The sequence below is a fragment of the Gymnogyps californianus genome, chromosome 3 (genome assembly GCF_018139145.2).
Source record: "Gymnogyps californianus isolate 813 chromosome 3, ASM1813914v2, whole genome shotgun sequence".
Classification (NCBI taxonomy): Eukaryota; Metazoa; Chordata; class Aves; order Accipitriformes; family Cathartidae; genus Gymnogyps; species Gymnogyps californianus.
This window is the reverse complement of record NC_059473.1, coordinates 820,890-842,966: the sequence shown is the minus strand read 5'-3', so window position 1 is coordinate 842,966 and position 22,077 is coordinate 820,890. Positions and strand designations below refer to the sequence as shown.

The 22,077-nt window shown below is 44.8% G+C and overlaps 1 protein-coding gene across 1 annotated transcript in view; it reads right to left on the bottom strand.

Moving 5' to 3' along the window:
• KIZ (kizuna centrosomal protein) overlaps positions 1-22,077 on the bottom strand; it is a 51,798-nt gene that overhangs the window by 19,569 nt on the left and 10,152 nt on the right. Inside the window, exons 4-11 of the mRNA XM_050893017.1 lie at positions 19,221-19,313; positions 14,536-14,914; positions 11,677-11,926; positions 7,147-7,281; positions 5,820-5,984; positions 4,343-4,493; positions 1,194-1,353; positions 110-175 (exon numbers count right to left, since the gene is read on the bottom strand). Coding sequence (XP_050748974.1) covers positions 110-175; positions 1,194-1,353; positions 4,343-4,493; positions 5,820-5,984; positions 7,147-7,281; positions 11,677-11,926; positions 14,536-14,914; positions 19,221-19,313 — 1,399 coding nt within the window. The remainder of the gene's footprint in view (positions 1-109; positions 176-1,193; positions 1,354-4,342; positions 4,494-5,819; positions 5,985-7,146; positions 7,282-11,676; positions 11,927-14,535; positions 14,915-19,220; positions 19,314-22,077) is intronic.

Sequence of the window (22,077 nt, the reverse complement as noted above, 5' to 3'; positions counted from 1 at the left end):
GCTGAATTTACTCACTATTAGTGGACCCAAACCACTAAAATGCCATGTTTTGATTATATAATAAAGTTGAATACTGGATTCGAGGTTAATATGCAGCCATTACTTTTACCTGTAATAGGAATCTTTTCGACCACGCTTTCTTCCTTGCTCTCATCTTCACACCCGCTTGTGACTTCTGGATGTGAACACACCATAATGAAACACATTTCAAAGTCGCAGTGATCAGACTGGTTTGTTTGCTTTTAAGCCCTACTCCCTTTAATTTCTCACTTTTGGTATCTCTTGTTTATTGATCTAAACTATCCATTACCATTCTTAAAAGAGGCGCCTACTGTGAACTTTCCTCGCATGCGAGGCTACCCTGCCTCTCTGTAGCTTCCAGAGAAAAGGACAAGCTAACCAAATGTCTTAAATAATTTAAGACCCGATGGGATTTAGGAAACAAACAACCCACAGTAACTCTGCGATCTCGTCCGGCAGCCCGACAGCAGCAGCGTATATCATACCGACCGCGGAAAATTAGCTTAAATCAAAGTCTCCGTCTCCTCCGCGGATAAAAGTCGCGTGAATTTAGGAGGCCTAAAGCAGTTTGTTTACATTTGCTGTGTAAAGAGCATTGCAACCTAATTGCCTGTCTCTTCCGGACTTTGATGTAAGGGATGCTCTGAGAGCAGACCGAGCGAGTTGCCGTCGCCGGTTATTACACCGGACTAATATATTACTTCCTTATCTAAAGAAATTAACTGGGTTTTCACAAACGCTTTCGCCTTCTAAGCTCTAAGAAACGGCACCGCACACCTTTCTCAGCATGAACCCTTTTATTTTTGACAATTTATTCTGCAGTCTGGCTTTACAATAAAAGGCAACGAATACATCCCACAATTTCTAAACGGCAGACGTTTTTTAAATGCATGCACACCTATAGATCCGTTTTTAATAACGGCCACAAAGCTTGCTTCTCTGCTCCTGCAGAAAAAAAACCCAGTCACAATAGGCATCACTCATTTTAAGAGGTAACAAGAATGACAAACGATACTGAGATATTTAGGAAAATCCCCTGAAGTTCATTACAAATACACATTAATTCGCCAGTCGCTATAATACAGTCCCCTGCAGATCTGGATAGAAAATACGTATATACAAAGAAGGACGCTAACTTTGAGCGCACAGCCGGACCTTTTAACACTTCTTACCTTGTTCTCCCGTGCCGGCGAGCCGGGGAGCGCGTTTCGCCTGCTTGATTTCCCCACCGTCGTTTGGGATCGATGGCAAGCTGTAAGATGATTCATTACTCTGAATAGATGACCTATCCCCACACTCTTCTGGAAGGGCCTCTCTCAACACCGGTAGAGCCTGCAGCATTAAAAAAAAAAAATAAAAATAGCCACAGCCCTCTTATCCTTCGTCTCGAGCATTTTCCAACATACATTTAGGCTAATCTATACTTCACAGTGTAATCTGTTTCCAGGGTGTTTTTGTTAGATGTTAAATGACCTCTGAGTTAAATCAGCGCTAGCTCAGGAATTGCATTCTGCCTTGAAGTAACACAAACTTTGAATTATTCTTTTAATCACCAGGTTTTCTGGAAATTCTCGGTATTCCCTGCCTCACGCGTGCAGGGTAGGCAAAACAGAAGGGTGTACGAAACATGCTGCAACAGCAACAGACTGAAAAGAAACCTCTCCATTTCAGGCACGCAGCAATAAGGCAAGTTAACCCACGGCGCTGGCGATAGCTGCGGCTTAAAACACCACCGAGACCGATGAACCTGAAGGCAGAGAACCCGATGCGCAGCTTGCCCAAGCTACCCTCAGCCGGGCACGGTTCCGATTTTAATCCGTGTTATTCCTGCACGTCCGTAAAGTTTCTTCTCTCCTGCCTGCGCAGGCAGCCCTCGGCAGCAGCAGCATTCAGGCCTCCGTAGTTAAACCTATTTTTGACGCAAAAAAATGAAGTTGGAAGCCAGTACCTTTATAGGGAGCCAAACGTTACCATCAATATGGCCGAGTTAAAAGCAGGCTTAAAATAAAGCAAGCACTTCTTAGGTTATCATCCACCTGTGTTAAAAGTACTGTGCGTGGCTTTATAAAGCTCTGTCTGAGACCAGGAGAAGTCATCCTTCCTGGCGTTTATTATTTCACAAAGAGGAGGAAAGGCTTTTTGGGCATCCCTCCTATCTCTTCTTTACTTGTAGGGTGCTCCTCTTGGTTTTATTTTGTAACACAAAATACAGACTTGAGTCTTTAAAATCTACTAGATATTCTGCTCTAATTATCTAATTGTTTAATAAAACAATAAGCCTTCAGCGATGAGGACCAACATCTCAGAGAGAACTCCAGCTTTTGTAACTTATTTTATATGTACTGACCTGAGAGTGTGGAACAGCTTCAAGCCAAAACATTTTGGACTCATGAGAAAATTTTATTCTCCTGCATCTGCCCCCTCCTCGTTAATCCGTATTTATTCAGGAGCCCGGAATGGCAACTTTTCAATCTTAAGCAAATAGGGGGTAATGGGAGTAATGGGGTAATGGGAGAGATCCACGAGAGAAGAGAAAAAAACTGATAGTAAGATGTAAGAGAATAGAAGACAGACATAATTTAGCGATAAGAGACGAGGAGAAGACAGGCAGGTGGACAGACAGACTCTGTGGACCACTGGAATGGGTGAGATGCTGAAGGCACGGAGATGCTGAAGGAGGAGAAGGTGGACCTGCTGCTGGTCGTCACCCAACCTCCGTGGACCACAAGCGCTGATAGGGATGGAGCCGGCAGACGCGACAGGTCTATCGGTCCGGTCAGGAGCTCAAAGCTCCCTCCTGCACCTCCACCCTGCTGCCCGGCTGTACGGTACCATCATCCAGCGGGGTTCCTGACAGATCTTTAAGCCCTCAGAGAAAGAAGTCATCAACATGGGCCAAAAATTCAAACTTTGGAGTCATAAATATTTAAGATGCTTAGGTGCAGGTTGCTTATGAGTTCACTACTACATTATACACATCTTTATGGTAAAGCACCTGTTCCTGTACATGCGTGTTGTGTAATTTGTATTGGTCCTGTTCTGTGCAACCTGCTTGGAAATAAGGCGTTTTAAAGTAGAGGATGCATCCTGGCATTACATTTAATTGACTGGATTCACTTAATAGGCAATATAAATGTTAAATGCATACGTGTGGGCCACAGTAACACGTAGCAATAAACAGATTATTACTGCGTATATTCACCCATAAAGCTTGCGTTATTGAGCTTTGACTTTGTAAAAGTTTTTACATGCAATTATAAATTTATGTATGGTATTTGTTTATCTGTCACCAGCGCAATGATACATTCCTTGCTCATCTCTTCTACTGGACTGAATGTTTTAAGGACAGAATACAAATTACTTATCTGCATACGGAAAAAGAAGTTACCTTGGCTATAACTGAAAGCGTACAACGGACTAAGATATTACATCTTCATTATTTGTTTCAAATGCTATTAAAACTAGAATACAGCACAGCGGTTCAAACTGCTTTCTAATTTCTCATTAAAAATTAGAGGAAAAATGTTTTTTGCAAATATTTTTTGGAGCAGAGCACGGGGCCAACTCGTTACCGGCAGACTGCCTGGCAGACTGCCCGGTTCCCACCGCAGGGGCGGTGCAGAAGCAGCTGGGATGTCACCCCGGTGCCAGTGTCCCAGCTCTCCGGGCACGGCTGCAGCCCCAGGGCTGGAGGCAGCAGGGATCGGAGCCCTGCCCTCCCCGCACGGCTGGCTGCTCTGAGTTTGCAGCAAAAGAAGTCAGGGTACTCACGGGTCTACCAAACATCAACTTTTTTTTTGTTTGTTTGTTTGAAAGAGTTAGTTTATAACCTTTAACATTTAAAAAAATGAGCATGCTACTATTTGTAAAATGCTCTGCGTATTCAGTGTACCAAACATAACTCTGTTTTAAAAAAAAAAATTAAAATACATCATTCATGATAAAAAGCTACTAAGCCACAGAGAAAGACAGATGATATAAGCCCTGTGATAAATTCGCACCACAGCAAACGTGTGAGCTTGTTTAAATAAATAACTGGTTTGAAGGGTGGAAAACAGATGCCCTCCTGGAGACCTGAAAGAGACTGTTTTCTTCGTGGGATGAAGTGCTGTACGCATTTGCCCCAAGACAACTGCAGAACCTGTATTCTCTCCTCACCCACCTCCTCGCTGTCTCCAAGGCTGATTAATGAACGCAGACTGCTTCTCGTTCCCTTTAAAGCCCTGGATCGCGTTAGTGGCACAGGGCCCGTCTCGCCTCAACGGTGCAAATTAGTCTCTAGGTGTCATTGATTTAGATATTATTAGATGCAAGTGCCAACCTGGTCGTCCTGCGCCTTCTTGCTGGAAACCAGCAGGCTTTCAAACATCTCCGCCACTTCTTCCGTGAGCCGAACCTGGTGCTTTTTCAAGAAGAAGGCATGGTTGCTCAAGCAAGTGTGCAGCACGTCCACGTCCCGCTGCTGGTCTGGCCTGAGAAACAAACCCAAGCGCCGTTAGTGCGACAGCCCACGTACGCGAGACTCACACAGGTGCCACGCTGTTCATTTATCTGGAGAAGCGGGTCAACATGCAGTGGGAAAAGCCATCACACATTTGGTCCTTAATTCCCACTTTTTCTTTTAAAAGCGTCTAAGTGGAAAACGTAAGAAGTCACTCGTGACTTCTGCAAATGTGGGGAGGATGAGCAAGGGCGATCATCATCATGTCTGTCCCCTGGGTCTGTCCTGAGACTCAGGATCAGGAGACATTAAACCTTTTCTGCAGCCCCTAGTCTCAGCCTTGGGCAGACCTCACTTACGCCACCAGGCACTCTGCTGGGCACCCACTTCCCCAGGCTTGTCTTCTTTTATTTTCAGAATCCTTTTTATTATTTTTGAGCAAAAGTGGCTTTTCTTTTAACACAGAAAATATAAATACTGCAATCTTGTTTGCCAAAGATGTTTGTTTTTCCAGTTGCTCCAGTGAAGTTTCACAAACAGAGGAGTGAATTCCAATTAACTCCACAAGTGTTTGTCCCTAAGAAACCATTCAGGAAATACAACGACGTATTAGTGCTCACAGGCATATCAGCCTCGAAAGGAGAACCAGGTATAGTTAAATAGACCATTCTTCAGCGCTCACAAGTGCCCTGATCCTGCTAGCACTTGAGCATTGCTGAGCCTGTAACAGGGAGGAAGGTCTAGACAGAAGCTAAGTAAGAAAGAATGGAAATTGTTTTCATTACTGTATTAGAGACACCTAAAAAAAAAAAAAAATCAATTCTCGCTTGTCCTTGTGGCATACGCACAGGAAAGAAAAAAAACCCATTTTGAATAATTGTGGTTTATTGTTTTTAAAGGCTATATGCATCTTCTGCTTCACAGAAAAATAATTTGCTTCTCAAAATTACATTCCCCATCTTTACGTGCCTGAGACTCGCATTGAAGATCACAAAAATTACTGGCTAAGAGGTCTCTGAAGTTAATACGTTTCTTTCCCTGCTGGAGCAGCCTGGGGTGGGAGATGCTGTGGCCTGGGCAAGACGGGGGGACCTGGCCTGAGTGCTGCCTGGCGGAATAAGATTCACTATCAGTGAATGAAAAGGAAAATAAATGAATTTGCTTAATGTTCTCATTTCGAGTCACATGGCTGCTGCCAAGATGCATAAAGATCAGCACTCAGACGTCTTTATTTTCCAGTGCAATCAGAGGTCTGGCCCCGGGTCTGCTTTCTCTGCACCAGAGGCGCAGAGCAGACTTGGAGAGGAAAGAAAAGAATGTTAATCACACCCACACGCAAGTTTTGTGTCTGCGATACCTGGTTTGCTTTTCATCCACCGCTCTACCTTTAGCATCGAGTGTTTTCTCAGGTAGGAGGCATCCATTCAGCGCGCTCTGTAATAAAGCCCGAAGCTGATGAAGGACGACTGCTTCGCATGCTTCAAGGTCATCTTCTTTCAGACTGCCGGCCCGATTACAAAAGCTACAAAATAAAGCAGGTATTACATGCAACGTTTATTTAAAGCCCTGACAGCCAGCATTGGTTTGGAGGCAGAATCACTTCTCCTAGCTAACAGGATAACCGGTGGGACAGCCCAGAGGGACAAACATCCGTGATGCTCTCTGCGAAAGACGCAGAACAGGACAGGGAGGTCAAACCCAGCGCTTAGGAAACGCCAGGTTTAATCTCACACCTTTGCTTTTTGACAGGGAGAGAGGAACCCTGCGCACGTCCGCTCGGTGAAACCACTTCTTGGCCAGGCAGCCCCGGCCGTGCCGTGGCCAAAGCGGTTGTGTCGCAGGAACCCATCTCCAATGGCAGGCTGCAGGGGCCAGGTCGGTTTGGCAACCCTTCCTCCTAATTCCCTAGAAATCCTCTCGCCATCAAGTGCTTATGAGAATCCTAGTTTATGGAGGCTGACATATAATTTTAAATAAAATTACAAAGCCATTCCCAGTTGTTGTAATTAAGAGCCCGTGCTGCGGAGGGACAGCGAGGGCTCTCTGACCTCGGTTTTGTTAACATGTGGGTTTTGGTGATTCTCTTTGCTCTTTTACCTTGAAGAAGAAATAATTTTTCTCATTATTGTTTTCTACCTCAGTAAATTGTATTAGCATTACTAGCTAAGGGGATGCTCTCATTCTTGGAAATAAGTATTTACTTCACCTAAGGGATCTGTGGAGCAAGGCTGCAAAAAGTGCTACATTTAGGAAAGAGTATTTGTGGGAGTAATTTGCGTATGCGATTCTCAGTGCCATATTTCAGCTCTCCAATGATATTAAAACAGTGGAAGGGGAGGGAGGCCTCTTAGCAACTGGCAATATTTGCTTGCAGGAGCCCGCTTGCTCTTTGCGCCAGTCATTTGTCACCGCAAGAGCGAGGACCCCCAGCTCAAATCTCAACGGGCTCCTGCAAAGCTGCTCGGTAACAGCCTCTTGCCATCGCTCACCTGAATTCAGCTAGAAGCGTGTAAGCAATCAACAGCAAAATTGTAATGAGCATTACGCTGGATGCGTGGCAGCAAGCAAACAAGAATACAGGGGATGGGGTTAAGGTGTAGGCAGCACTGCCTGCCTCCCCGGTTCCTGCCCACTCTGCGAGGGCAGCGGAGAGGGGAGATAGCTCGCAGGGAAGTGGCATTAACCTGAGCAGCTCCGCCGTCCCCATCGTCCCCACGTGCTCGCCCTGGTACAGCGCCCGGTGCCGGGGGCTTGTCCTCACCACCATGGCTTCTATCAACTGCAGTGCACAGGAGAGTCCCGCCAGCATCCCGCCGTGCCTGCGGATGGACAGCAAACAGGGCTTGAAGCGACCTGAGTCGCGACAGGTATTTTAAATGCATTCCCATCACACCAGTTAGAAAAATAAACACCCTCATTTGAGCTTTTCGGAGCAAACAACAGCAAAAACCACGGCGCTTGAGCTCTGTAGGAAAAAAAAAAAGCAGCACACGAGCAAAGAAACTATCCAAAAATCAGCCCGGGGCCTGAGACGCTGCATTGAAATTAGCCCTGCACTGAGTAGTTTAATTCCTTCACCTCCACAATCGAAATAAATCTGGTGACCACCTACAGGTATGGGGACATAACTGGGACCTCAGAGGGGTTTTGATGAAGCTGCACCTCTATAATGATGCAAATTAGGACTTAAACATTGAAACAATACAGCAGGCTAATCCTTGAACAGAGGTGTAAATGGCTATTCAGGTCCAGGCTGGCTGCCTGCTTTGTTGGGGACTTTCCAGGCCAGGTCTCCACCAGCAATGCCCCAGCTGGGCCTGCGCCCGCAGAGCCCCACAGGCAAAATAAAGATTTTTTTTTTCTTTTTTTTTTTTTCTTTTTTTCTTTTTTTCTGGCCGTATGTAGAAGCTGACATATTTATACAGTTAACCTTGGTTTACGCTCCCTCAAGTGAAAAGCTCTGTGCGCAAAAACTTGCATCATTTTCGCAATCACGTTAAGCTGTACCGAAAGCTGTGTTTTCCATTGGACTGTTGGGCAACAGCGAACAATTAAGTGGGAGCTGCCGTGCATTTAGTCGAGTTTCCTAGACATTTAATAAGCAAAACAATACCAGGGAGATCACATATGCAGTTAAACAGTGCTTTTTCTTTTCCCCCAGTCTTACAAACCCTGTATTTTAGCGGCCGGCTCGTTTCCCATTGTTTTCCTCCCGCTGGGTGGTCCTTCCAGGGTGCCACTCGAGAGGGATACAATAATAAAAAGGGAAGGGGAAGGAAGGGACACCAACATAAAGAAAAACAAAATGTATGACAATCTGCAGCAGGCTACGGATCAGAGGTCAGCAAACAAGAGGTCCTTCTCTTTTACAGGTTGCTTCCTGGAAACAGTCTGATTAAGCTGACAGCTTGAATTATGTGTTACATTTTGTAATGCACAATCCATCTGTGCTAAGTCCTCTTCAATGCAGCTGAAGCAGCACAGGCATAAGCTCTGCCTTTTTCCACCCCCTCAGCACAGGCCTTAAAATAGTCATCATCTTTCTCTGCGCTAATTCTCAGAGACCCTCTCCCCCCCCCGCCACTCCCCGGGTTTAAGCCCTTAAAGAAAGGGCCGGGTGCTGTAAGGAATGGTAAGAGGATACGGAGCCTTTCACCTCCGGTTCAGCAGCTCAGACCGGCAACAAGCAGCCGAGGACCAGAGCTATCGGGTGGCTTCACCTGGCGGGAGGGGAGATCGGGTGCCTTTACGGTGCTGCTCGAACAAGCCAGGCAAGCCCCCCCTCACCAGCGGGCTCCTGGGCTGCGAGACCTGATCGGAAAAATACACAGCGCAGGCTCTCATGTGGGTCTGAGCTGGCAGGACGAGTCTGAAAACGCACGGGTACGGCCTCTGATCAAGGCACCCACCCAGCAGCGCTCGGAAACACAGAAGTTACTTGCCAAAAATCATGATTTTTAATGACTAAGGTAGCAAAATTGCAGCACCCTACTGTGAACGGCAACCAAGGCGCAAACCTTATGCTAAATAACCTTTCATAGCAACATCACCTTTCTTTGGTCAACAACTGAATGATGTTATCATGATAACCGTTCTTCTAGCTGGAGAAGGCAGTTTGAAACTAGGCTGAACTCACCCAGAGGTAAAATATGACCTGCAAACACTTACTGTGGGGAAAAAACCCAAAACTTTTTTTTAAAAAAAGAGAATGGTATGGCTGCAGTAAGATAGGAAAGGCATTTTCTCCAAAAACATAAACTTGTGACTTCCTGACACGCAACAACGGTTTTGTTTTGCCTCTCGAGTAAGCTGTGGCCTCTGCACACGAGAGCTCCTTTCAACTCCATCGCTTCTACTAATTTCAAACACCACACCAAAAGCGTACGAATGGCCCAAAGACGACAGACGAGGGAATGGCACTTCGTCCGGACGCCACAGCAGCGACACTGCTGCATTGGGAAAGTCCAAGCTACAGATATTTCAATTTAAGACGACAAATATGCATAGTTTTACATAATTTCAGCATATTTCTTCAGCCAGCATGGGAATTTCAGAAGAGAAAAGACACACGGACTGAAGGGACATCGCAAGACCTGCGATATTATTCATTTTGTGAATCTGTGGCATGATATATTCAGACCAAAAGAAGTTGCATTCTCACAGTTTGTGTAATTTATATAATTGAAAATGGTGTCCTAATAACTTGGAAACTTTTCCCCAAGATTTTCAGCTCATGAATTATTTTGCAAGCCTCGAGCGTGCACGCTGAATTTCACGTGCATTGGAAAGATGGACTTGGAAAGCCCACCTGGTTATAAGCACAACAACGGAAAGGCTGCTTATCCCTCCACAAGATCTTCCATGCCTGCCGTTGTATCTGCGTTTTAATTTTCAGGTAAAACAAATTAAAATTTGTATCTTTTCTGCAGAAACAGCTAACAGTGGCGATCCCGCTTCCATGGCCTTGAGAAAAACGGAGGTATTCAGCTTGGCATAATGCGAGAGGAAACCTCCATGTTCTGGTTTCGGTCGTGCTCCGGAGATAATGCGAGCAGTGAAACCTTTTGTAAAATTTGGCTGGGCTTCGAGAGCATTGCACGATATTTTCATTAGTTTACGAACAGCGAGGCATCACTAGCATTGACAGGGAGAGAACAAAAGGTTAAATTACCATCGCTCAGCTATGACTTCTCTAGCAAAGGCAGGCACTCTATGCAACTTCCCTACAAAGTGTTATGATTAACAGGTGTTATACAAAAGAAAAACTGGGTAAAAGCTATTTAGATGTAAATTAGATGATGTTTCCATAGCAAGCAACAGTCTGATGCAAACGTGAAATGATAAAGTTACAGAAGTGTATATTGATGGCCACTAGTTTCTGCTCAACGGTCATCTATTAAAAACACAAACTAATATTGAAATCAGTACCTAAGACAACATGACCATGAATGTAGGAAGAATAGATGCGTTAAGCAGATTAAAAAGCTGCAAACAACCAAAAAGGAAAAAAAAAAACACAACCAAAAAAACAACCGGCAAAAGAGTACTCCTCATTCTCCAGGGGTAAAAATGCTGGTTTCTTTTATACGTGGTCTCTCCCCAACGTACAGCCACCACCTGACCACCCTGTATCTAGTTCACCACTCCAGCTAGCAGCATTTTGCACGTGAATAGTGCCCGCACAAGGTAGGGAGACCCAAGGGGAGCAGCACCCGCTGGAACACAGCACGTGCCTGCAGAAAAGGCTTTCTTCAGTATTTCTGTTGTGACTGGGAGCAGGAAAACACTGGTGAGGAAGGAGAAGGGTACTGAGGATACAGAGGACAAGGAAACAGAAGCGTACCGCTAAGGGAGAGCGGGCAGGAGAAAGGCAGCAGTCACAAAATGGCGGGGTCAGGGAGTGGTAGGATGGCCGGGGCGAAGGGGGATGTGGAGATGAAGCGCTGCAGAGGGAACCGGCAGCAAACAGACTTTCAGAAGTACTAACAGACAGGAGATAAAGATGGGGGGGATGCTCCTGCAGCAACGCGGCACAACAAGGTGGGGACCCAGGAAGGGATGACAGCGGTTGGCATGGGGCTATTAGAGCACAGCGAGGGAGGAAAGCCAGCCCTCCCGTGTGACCTGGGCAAACCCCGTGGACCATCTCGTAGTGGGTATTGCCCCGCCGGGATGGGGATGCGCTTCCCTGTCTTACGAGGGCATCGCAAGGCCGAAAATCCAGCTGTGACTGATATCACAGCTGATACTCTGGTATTGCAGTTGTTGGCAATAGAACCCCACCACTTTCATACGGTTGCGAAGGACAAGTCGTGCATCTCTGTGTTGCGCTTTCCTCATTCTCTCTGCTATTTCCAAACGAAACGCTGAAGAAATTTGTCCAACTGGGAACTTTAATCCACACAAAATACTCTGTTTAGTAAGTTATAGGTACTATTAAATAAACTTGTTGAAATAAGATTTGCTTACATTTAAAGAATGTCTGTTGCATTTTAACAACAAACTTATTTACCTTCTCCAAGTCTTGACCTGAATGAGTTACCTGAAGCCATTTAACCACTAGCACAGAGGTAGCGAGATACTAAATAAGAAGTTTGCCCACTTGTGGCAACTTCAGAGCTTTAGTGCAACGTATCAGCCAAGCTGTGAAAACTGCCTCAAGGGCATATGCTAACGAACGAGTACTGGCAGAGAGAAAACACATAAGGACATACCCATCCGGTGCTGAGCTGACCGAGGGCTCCTCCTGCGCCGCAGGAGGGTTTGGTGGTTGCAGCGAGGAGCCCTCCGCAGCGCGGGCATCCCTGCCCTGCTCCCAGCCGGCCGCTGGTGAGGCCATTCCCTGCGGCACGCTGGGAGGGCTCGGCATCACCTCCTCGGCACTCGCCGGGACTGGGAGCTCAACGCTGCTCTCCCAGCTCGCCTCCTTACAAGTCCACCAGTTGCTCAGGCTAGGCTTTGGTCCTGTAAAAATAATAATAATAAAAAAAAGTTATTCCCCAAACATTAGCAGGATGACGGAGTACATCGTAGCGTAGGGAATTAAACTAAGATTGCCTAGGGTGTTTGTTTACCTCTTTCACTTAACAGGCGTGAACGAACATCCCTCTGCTCTCCCTTTGCTTTGGGTTTCCCTGCCCACGGCCCTGTGTCCTTCTACGCTCCTCTCGCAAGGGGGAGTCTGGGGAGGCTCCAGCCTCCACGCTCACGCCTTTTGGGTTTGCAGCTCCCGGCGGGTGGGAGACAAACCTGGCATTCCTCAAAAACCATCACCGGCATGAAGACCAGCTACTTCACTAAATCATCTCTGGAGGAACAATGAAACAGAAAAGCTGGAAAAAGCTCTTCTTAGGGGAAAAAAGTGCGCCTGAAGAGGCTACTATCATACACATTTTTTAAACCTTGCAGAAGAAATACATGCCTGGGGGCTTTTAAACTCTGCACGTTAATTGCCTTCTCTAAAAGAGGAGAGTATGGGGGCTGAATTGTGCTTCTAAGACAACAGATACATGCTACTTATCTTTTTATAGAACGCCAAAAGTTAATGAACCAGCTAGTGCTGTAACAAATTAGTATTGCTACAGAAATCCCCAGTTTTCCATAAAATTCACCATGGGTTTAAATTAACCAGCGTTCCCACACCTGCTAACGCTACAGCACCCAGCATTTCTGCTCGTCTTGGTCATGGAGTTTCACTGGAACTGAATCACTTAAGGTTTATGCCAAACAGTAGCTGATGCCAGGATGGGCTCTCTTAGCCTTGTTTCCAAATTTGTGAAGCAAGTATGTGCAACAGAAATGTCACTCCTTTACCTGCTGGGAAATGAGGAGAGGAACAGAGTTTTTTTCCTCCAGTTTGGGCTGGGGGGAGAAAGGGGCTGTTTTCTTGCTTCGTTAACCTGGGGGAAATGGGATTTGTTCCTTCCTACATTCTGTGCTGCTGCTGCCGAGCGGCGGCCAGGGAGCAGCAGGAGAGGTTGGCGAGCACCGCTCTGCACCGAACCGGCAGTAGAGCCCGGCGCGCGCTCGCTTCTGGTACGGCACAGCCAAGCGTCTTCATCAGCTCCCATCATCTGCAGTGTGGAAGGTCAAGTTTAGGAGAGCTGGAACAAGCCAGTCCCCTCCACACATTCAAACCTGGACCGCATTAGCCTGTTCACTTCACAACACGCATTTGGCAGCAGACAGACATAAAAAGCCCCCCAGGCGGTCTGAGGTGATTACTGCGCTGTTTGACAAAAAGCTCATTTTGATTTTGAACCCTACTGTACAGTTTCTCTGAAGGCAGAGATACTGCATTCCAGAAATTAAATGGGTATTTCTTTCCCAGACACGATGCTGGCCACCTCAGCCTTCCCCGCGGGGAGGAACCAGCGCTCTGCAGAGCCGCAGGCAGAGCCCAGGGCTAACGTAAGCCAGGCTGGACTGGTCTCCTTCCAGCGCCAGTAAGGACAGGTTTTCATTAAAACAGAGAAGTGGCAAATGCATCAGATGAAAGAAAATGAGAGGGAAATAAATTCCTTAGAGAAAGAAAAAGGAATGGAAAAAAAACCTCAAGAAAGAAGATGCCAGAAAAACCCCAAGAAGGAGTACAGAAGAGCATCTGATGGGGATGCCAGCTTTCCTCTATAAAGAAACCCACAATCATAATAGGAGAGCAGGAGTCCCTGCATCATTAGGGTTGCCACCAGTTTCCGTTATAAATAGCTCCATTTTAGCTATTGTTACGGGGCTTGGAAAACTAGTTTAAGTTGAAAATTGCTATGTTAACTGGCAAGGCAGGGGAGAGTATTTCTGCAAGGTCTTAAAAAAGGAATAACTGTTACTTAGCGACAAATCTTTGTCACCGTGACTTCAAAAAACAAGTCCATTAGCTTACTTCAAAGTAACTGACCAACCCAGTAAAACAGGAGAGAACACATTTTGCCAAGATGGGGAAAAAAAAAAAAGGAAAAAAAAAAAAAGAGGAATGAGAAGTTGGAATGCAGCCTTCGAGGGCAGCGTGTCTCATCCCAGAGCAAGAGCATCTCGTCTGGGAGGGTCTGCACCACCTTTCTCAGGAAAGTCCAGAACAAGGCAGACAACCACCAACAAGCAGGAGTTAATCCAGCCGCATACGGGGACGTACCGATCTTCACTCTACATTGCTGAATCCCGTTTTTGGAAATGGATGAACTATTGTGCACAAGCGTCTGAGGGAGAAGGAAATCAACCCGAAACAGAAGTGACATACTCTTCCAGTGAAGTAGGTTCACATTAAACCTCTTAAAATGAGGCTCAGACTACTTCAAGACAACCACGGGCACAGCAGTGAAGAAATCTTCACTTCTCTAATAGTGAGCCTGAACAAGATCAGCCCCCAGCAAGTCCTTGCCTGTCCAGATGAGCAGCCTGGGAGGAAATGGAGTCAAAAGAAAAAATGAGAGAGAGAAAAAATAAAATAAAGAGTGCCACCATGCTTCAGCCACAGTGCCACAGGCGTAGGAGAAACCAGCAGCCGTGGGCATTGCTCTGGTTGGGATGAGCGTGCTGCAGCGCTGGCCAGAGGCACACAGGCACGCATCCCACCGTACCTGGGACGCTTCCCTGTGGCTGTTCCTCCTCGGGGGTGGCTGGTTTGGGATCAGATGCTGAGGAGATGAGCTGCTCCTCGGAGCCTTCGTCACCGGCAGCCAGGTCCCCGCGTCTCGCTGCTCCCTCCAATGATGCATCACTCTCTAAATCAGCGCTTCTGCTCTCTGGATCAAGTCCTTCAAGCGATGGAGAGGACGAAGGCGGGTCGGGTGCCAAGCGGCTCTCTGTGGGCTGGGGGGGTTTCTGCCGCGTGCCCAAACCTCCGGCGGCCGAGACGGCTGATGTGTGGCGGCCCATAAAGAACGTTGCTGGATGATACAGTCCTCTTGGCACGGCTGTCTTGGTGCCGATTCCTGCATCTCTTCCAACCCACGGCATCTGAAAAAACACAGGTGGGGGACGGCTTAAGGAAACAAACAGGCAGTGTGTTGCAAATGGAGCTTCTAGAGGATGGCATGTTGGTTTCTGGAGGGAAAAGTGTCACAGAAGTCAAGTATTTTCTACAGTATTATTATTACACAAACAGTTGGCATGCATTTCTTGCGTCCTAGCGTGAAAACAAGGGCCTGGACCTCAACTGAAGCTCCGTGAGCCAAAACAACCGGTGGCAAAAGCACACTGCACCCCCAACCCGACTAAAAGGGACTGAAATACCTGAAGAACTCAAACTAATCTAAACGGTAACTGGTTTTTACAAATAGGCAAACCTTTAAGACTAGATTCCTGCAAAGGCTTTTAAGACCCTGGACCAAAGTACGACATTTAGAGCTATCCACCAAAGTCACTGAAAATGCCTTGAAGTTACTGACTCTGAGCAACCTCCTCCTGCCTCTCTTCTCATGGTCTTCTCTAGAAGGCAATGGGATGAGGAAGGGTCCCCAGAGAGTCTGGAACATACATCTGCCATCGCTTACTTGTCTGTATGTCCAGCTTTGCTCACAGCATGTCAACAAAGCAAATAAGAATAAGGCAAAAATCACTGTATTCATAGTCTTCCTTCTGCTCTTTCCTGTCTGTTAAATCACACCAAAGAGGAAGAACGACTACTCAGCTAACACCACGTAGATGAAATCGCGTTTTCCACAAGGCAACTTTGGGCACTGAGCAGAAACATTTTAAATGGCACTTTCCTCCAAGAACTGTTGAACTTGCATAAAAATAGTTCCAAGAGTATAACCACTCTGCTTCTAAATCCCAGTGTTTTAATACTTGCCTTTTTTTCTTTGCAAACCTACTCAATCAGAACAATTTAGGAGGAGTGGCTACTGCCACCGCTACTACTAAAAGGTCACCGCCAGTTTATGCAAAGCCAAAATTAGCTGTCGTAATACCATTGTTCATACTAAGCAGGGCTTACTTTTCAGCCCCAAATCACAGCAGGACAATTTACAGTCACCTCCACACCTCTCTCCTCTCTTTCATTGCCTGACCCCTTCCTACCACACAAAGTCAGCTGCCAAGCCCAGCTTAAAGGAAACAAAGGCATCTTGTCTAGCCTGTGACCAAGTTTCATTAAAAAAGCTCAAATTCCACGTAACAAGAAGCAGAACAAAAAGCCATGAAGTTATTTTAAGAAGGAGTAAAGGTTTGCTACTCAGATTAATTTCACAGCTTATTCCATCACCACTGCTCTCGGGTTCCTCCTAATTACTTTTCGGGTCTTGGATTTGCTGCTTTAAAATGCATCTAGCAAGTACTTTATGGATTTAGCAGCTCCTGGATGTAGTGTTCCAAAACGAATGCAATTCAAACAGGTACAAGTGCTTGGCAGAGTCATAGCAGACGCACATCTCTAACAAGCTCCTCTTTGATAGCAGAAAAAAAAAAACCCCAATCTCTTCACCGCCTTTGCATTCTCAAAGCAAAAGTATGACAGATACCGTTGGTCTAGGTACTGTTTTTACCACCAAAACAGTAAAAACATGTAGATGACTTACCTAAACCAGTCAACAAAACTACTGAACTTCACATCACTCCAGCTGGGAGTTAAATGAAGTGTCTGCACAAAGCACACTTACAATCCTCTTTTTGGTTGTGGAGTGCGGGCTCCCCACTTCTTCCTCCAGTAACAAATGCAATCTTTTTTTATTATCATTAAAGTGTTTTGAAGAGAACAAAGGTAAGAAGAAAAAAATCCCTTCCATTAGGACTTCGCAGAAGGGCCCAGCCTCCCCCAGCAGCAGACGACCACGTGAAAGCTCGGGAGGCAAAGTCGAGCCAGCGGCTTGTCTCTTCCAGGCGCCAGGCGTTACTCTCGCCTGGTGACACCCCCTTTCTCAGGGAAGGACGCTCTGCCACCCACAGGTGTCCCTGGGAGGTGCCCTACGTCCAACAGGCACGGCAGCGCCAAGATGCACAAGTCCAAAAACCTTCAGAAGGCTTCGAGAAAGTGCTTCGAAGTTCAAGAAGCCAGACTTCGCTGCACAAAGGTTTCAGAAGCCCAGGTTATACAGTTCTGCCAGGCGAGGAGGACCTCTTCAGTACAGGACCTCTCCTCCAACTTGCAACGCTGGACTGCCGTTACACTGGGCTTCAAAAGACTGGTGCTCAAGTCCTTGCCATGGAGAATCATGGTTTTCTAGGCAAACACTGTTTGGGTGTATGATTTCTGAGCTTAAGAGCTCCCATAAAAATTGAGAGTCCAAAAGGGTGCCTATCCCATGGCTCAGAGAAGTACCAGCTACTCACACTGGTGTTTCAGGGGCACTGGGATACTGACCATCTCTAGAAGATTGGTTCTGTGATTGCCCTTCTCGGTCTCCAAGATGCATCACTGACCAGGTTATCACACGATCACTGGCATCCTGACTAGCCTGAAGGAAACTGTTACGATACCAGGGCTGGTAAATAAAACCAGTTCCAAGCTGTGTTGATCTGCATCCTGGATATACCACCTGCTAACGGCATGTGCTCGCTATGACTGACTCGGTGCCACATCGCTGAGAACAAACTCTCGTATTTTGGACATAAGAATAAGCAGATTTTAAGTGAGGTGAAGGTGCTGGGAAACGGGAACAATCAGTCCGAAGAAAAATGGAGTTACAGAGTAAGATCTGAGACACAGCACACAGACAAGGCAAAAGGATGCACAATTTAGTTGAAGTTACCTTTGTATTTAAGAAGGGAGATGAGAAGGAGAAAGAAGGGGACAGGGGATGAAAGAGTCCACAGCCAAGCTATTAACTGTAATTCAACATAAAGTGACATATTTGGGTACGCACCAAGTTCTTGTACTGTCCAAAACCTGCTAACAGTTTTTAAAAAACCAAGTCACACCGTGAGCCTTTGATGTTCTAGTACTTATGTAAACTTTTCCATAGGTTAGAAATCACGTCTCCTACACCGACTGCTTTTAACTGAAGAATCTAGCATTCAAAAATAAACTCACCTTTTCACATACATCTGAATTAAAAATGTAATTCGCAAACTGCTGGAGGCCTGTTCATATAGGTCAAGGTTGCTCAGGTTCATTGCTTTGTATATTACAGTTTAAAGAATGCTCTAAATTCAAGGTTTTTAACTTTTTAATCTATGGGGAAAACTTCCTATAAACTCAGATTAACGACTGCTAATGCACTGAAGAAAGAAAACCGAAAACCTTCCTCCTACTATAAAAACAAAATAGTGTGGCCTCTGTTTCTTTTCTGATAAGAGTCTTAAATACCAAACATTTAACTGCATAATAACATTTACTGGCAGCCAGGCAGCCTGCTTAGCAGATATATAAAGCAGGTAAAAGGAGAAAAAGTTAATTTCTTGGCTGAGTGATTCCATCGGTAGCTATAGGGCAAACTAGAAAGTCTTTTAGTAAAGTAGCAGTTGATTCTTCTATCAATCTGCAGCACACATACTCTTCCAAGGAATGCATTAAATATGAAAATCATATCCCGTTATCATCTGTTTCCAGCTTTCAGCCCAGTAAGCTTTTCTTAATGAATGCTGTAGCCTAAGGGACAAGCATGCTGTTGGCTTTTCTGAATAATGGAGTGATGCTACCATTTTTGCTTATTACAATATCGACTAGCTGAGGGGGTTTCACACATAGTCACAAGTGACTACTCTTGCCAGCATGCTCCAAGTTATTACAAGATGTTTTTAGACATTTCATCTAAAAGAGCTTTACTGCTTTTAGTGAAGAAAACAGCTATGGTCTTGAACTGTATCATTTATATGGAGATAGGAGGAGGGATTAGAAGCCTGCATTACTGCAGATATATAGCAGAATATATTTAAGTATTCCTTGTCAGTCTTTTTGTCTGTTACTTAGATATGCAATCTCTTTTTGCTTCTTCTGAGAAAAGGTCAAAACGCACAAAATTATAAATACACCATATGAATCGACTGCTGCATTTTTTAAAATATCATTCATTAAGAATATTTCCTCCTCGGTCAAGACCATTTTCACACTATTCGGCACAGGAATTATAAAAACCTACACAAAGATGAATATAAACAGAGTTCTCCCCGCTTTTTAATTCTACTTCTTTGGTTGAAATAATTGCACTTTTTGCGCAGGTTATTGTACTTTGCTCGGGCACTAAACAATATTTCACACTACAAATGCCACAACAAAAATCCCCCCCGCAAAGACTGCTTCGCAATGCCCGCCTCTTCATGCAGCAGCTCAGAGGAAAGCACATCAATGTAATAAAACACATTTCCCCCCCCACTTCTTTCGCATTACCTGCTCGTTGTATTCTTCTTCCTTGTCACCTTCTGCTGACAAGTTACCCTCTTGAAGTGATAGCGCGCTTTTAATTTCTCTTCCATACCATGCCTAAATGTGAACAAATCCATTACGTAAAATGGAAGGCCAAAAAAAGCCCCAACACAAATCAACAACTACTACTTTGCAAATTGTGCACTTTTAAATGTAATGTCCTAGCAGCATTTTTTACTTGGACTATATTTAAAAAGCCAGAGATTCCATTTTCTCCTAATTTTTCCACTCCCCTGAAAAAAATGACGTGGCCTGTACACAATCTTCTGCAGGTTTTTAATACACATGTATTCATTCATGTAATTTAGAATCCTACAAAATAGCAGTAACTTGTTGACTCCAATTTATTTCATCCCAACTAGTATTTGTAACGCCAAATTATTTCTGCTGTATCCAGACAATGACTCCGCTGCTTTGGGATGAAATGAGCTTTAGAATTTGTTTTTGTTTTACACACGTCACCTTACAACTCATTGAGCTACTATAAGGAAAAATATATGGCAGATGTTATAAAGAGCAACGCAGCACGAAAGGCAACTTGCTGTAGTGTTACTCACAAACAACTGCATAAACCGTCTTCACCTCCACTACATTGTTTAATTGACCAAATGTAATGCATTCATAGTAGGACTACTGCTTAAAAGCCAAGCACATGCAGCACCTATAATTAATCCTGTTTGTTAGTAATTGTAAACCCCAATAACAAGTTACATCGGCCCTGAATGAAAGCACTTCAATACCTATTCTGCATCAGGTAATATGCATGAAAATAAATCGTCAAAACAATTAACTTAACCAGCTCTGCACTTCACTCCAATGGTGCATTCAGCAAGTCTGCTATTTCCCAGGTAATAGAAGCTGTTCATAAAATTGTAAACATGAAATTTTAAGAAACAAAAACTAACTACATGAGAATTAAAGATGCTCAAAATAAACTCAAATGTAACTCCTGGATTTTCCTGAAAGCTTAAGTGAATTTACTTATACTCCCCAAAATTACTGAACAAATTGCAGACACACAAACACAGGGGAAAAAAGCGACTCTTCCAGAAACAAAAGAAGTTTTGTCAGCTACAGCCACATAATAAACTGTGCACATAGTTATGATAAAGCACTCCTAAAAGGCATTCTGTCTCTATGAAAAAAAAGAGAAAATAGTAATAATTTCTTTCTGTGTACTTCCGCGATAGATTAAATGATTACATGCTCCATAATTCTTACACAATCCACAACAAGGGGACTTTTCATAACTGTAACATAGAGGATATGTAATCTGCGCTTTGTTCAACAGCTCAGAAAAAAATAAGTCTAACCTGGCAAAAATAAAATGGATGGCATAGCAACATCAAAATGGAAGCAACGAACGAAAACTCTGCATGCAGATCAACCCATGGCACAACTGTGACTCACACCAGTATGCTGTAACAACCTACCACTAGTCAAACTGGTGTACATTAGGGTTGCTCAGGAAAAAAAAAAGAAAAAAAAAAATCCTTAAAAACAACAGGGGGAACCTAGCATCACAACATAGCCCCAGTCCTGCTCTGCTTTAAATAAAAATAAAATAAATAAAAAAAAAAGAAGAAGAGGAGGGGGCGGGAATCACGCACACAGCCCCAAGGACAGTCTCTAAACTGTATGTTACTAAGCTGAAGCAAGGAAAAGATGCTCTGCGAATGTCACCAGACCCAACAGGCTTAAAAGAATCACCGGGCACTAGCTGGGCTACAGTTGTGCGAGGAATTTATTACTGTGGGTATGCAACCATGGGATGTTAGCCAGCCCATTGGTTTATCGGAGCGGAAATCAACTGCTACCCTAAGAGACAGCTACATCTTTTCCAGGGAGCTTCCTTACCTGCAAAGGCAGGGAGATCAGCTAACAACCCCCCCAGGTCACCTGCTCGGGACGCTGAAGTCAAGGACAGCACCTCCCAAATCGGAAACGGACACGCAAACCCACGGGCCTTTCAGCCGGAGCATTAATCTGCACAAACGGCTCTCATCACCCCATCTCAAATACCATACATGAAAATCATCCAACGTGAGCAGAGAAAAGCAGAGATGGGGGCTATGTACTTTGACAGGAACAACGGCAGGCAGGGTTAATACATTGCAAGTTACAGCTAACGTGGGGAGAGTTGTCTGGGGCCACCTAGTTGCTGTTGTTCTTAATAAAAAAAGCAAGGAGATTTTCAATGAAATCAAAGACAACTAATTTTAAAACAATAAAGTTTGGGGGTTTTGTTTGTTGGTTGGGTTGGTTTTTTTAGCCAGAAGACAAAATTACTATATAGGGCTTGTTGTCACGTTCTACTGATTTGACAAAAAGCTTATGAGGATTCAAAAAGGACTAGACACTGCATTAACATTAACATCCATAGTGAAAAGGACCCAAGATTTTTAGAAAGGACAAAGGCTCACACTTCAGGTCATACATTTATCTACTGAAAGAAAGGAACTTTTTCTAACGTAGGAACTGCATACAAAGGGTTTCTTGCTCTTTACTGTGATGCAGCTAGTGAAAGCCAAACCAGACAGTAGGAAAAAAATACAAAATAAAGTACATTGCTGCTTCTACATCCCTGCTTCAGGCTAAGCTCTAATAACGCTTCCTAGTGCGGTGTTTCCAGAGCATACGAAAAGTTTCAAAAAATATTTTAAAGTAAGGTTTGCTCGTTTGTTTTTGAACTTCTACATCATTTTACACTTTTTCCCCTTCCGCTCCCCCTGTTTTTATGTTGCAGTCTGATTCTTTCCTCCTCTTAGCTTTTTTCAGAAGTGCTTATGTATTTCTTTTCACATACTTGCTGTATCTGAGC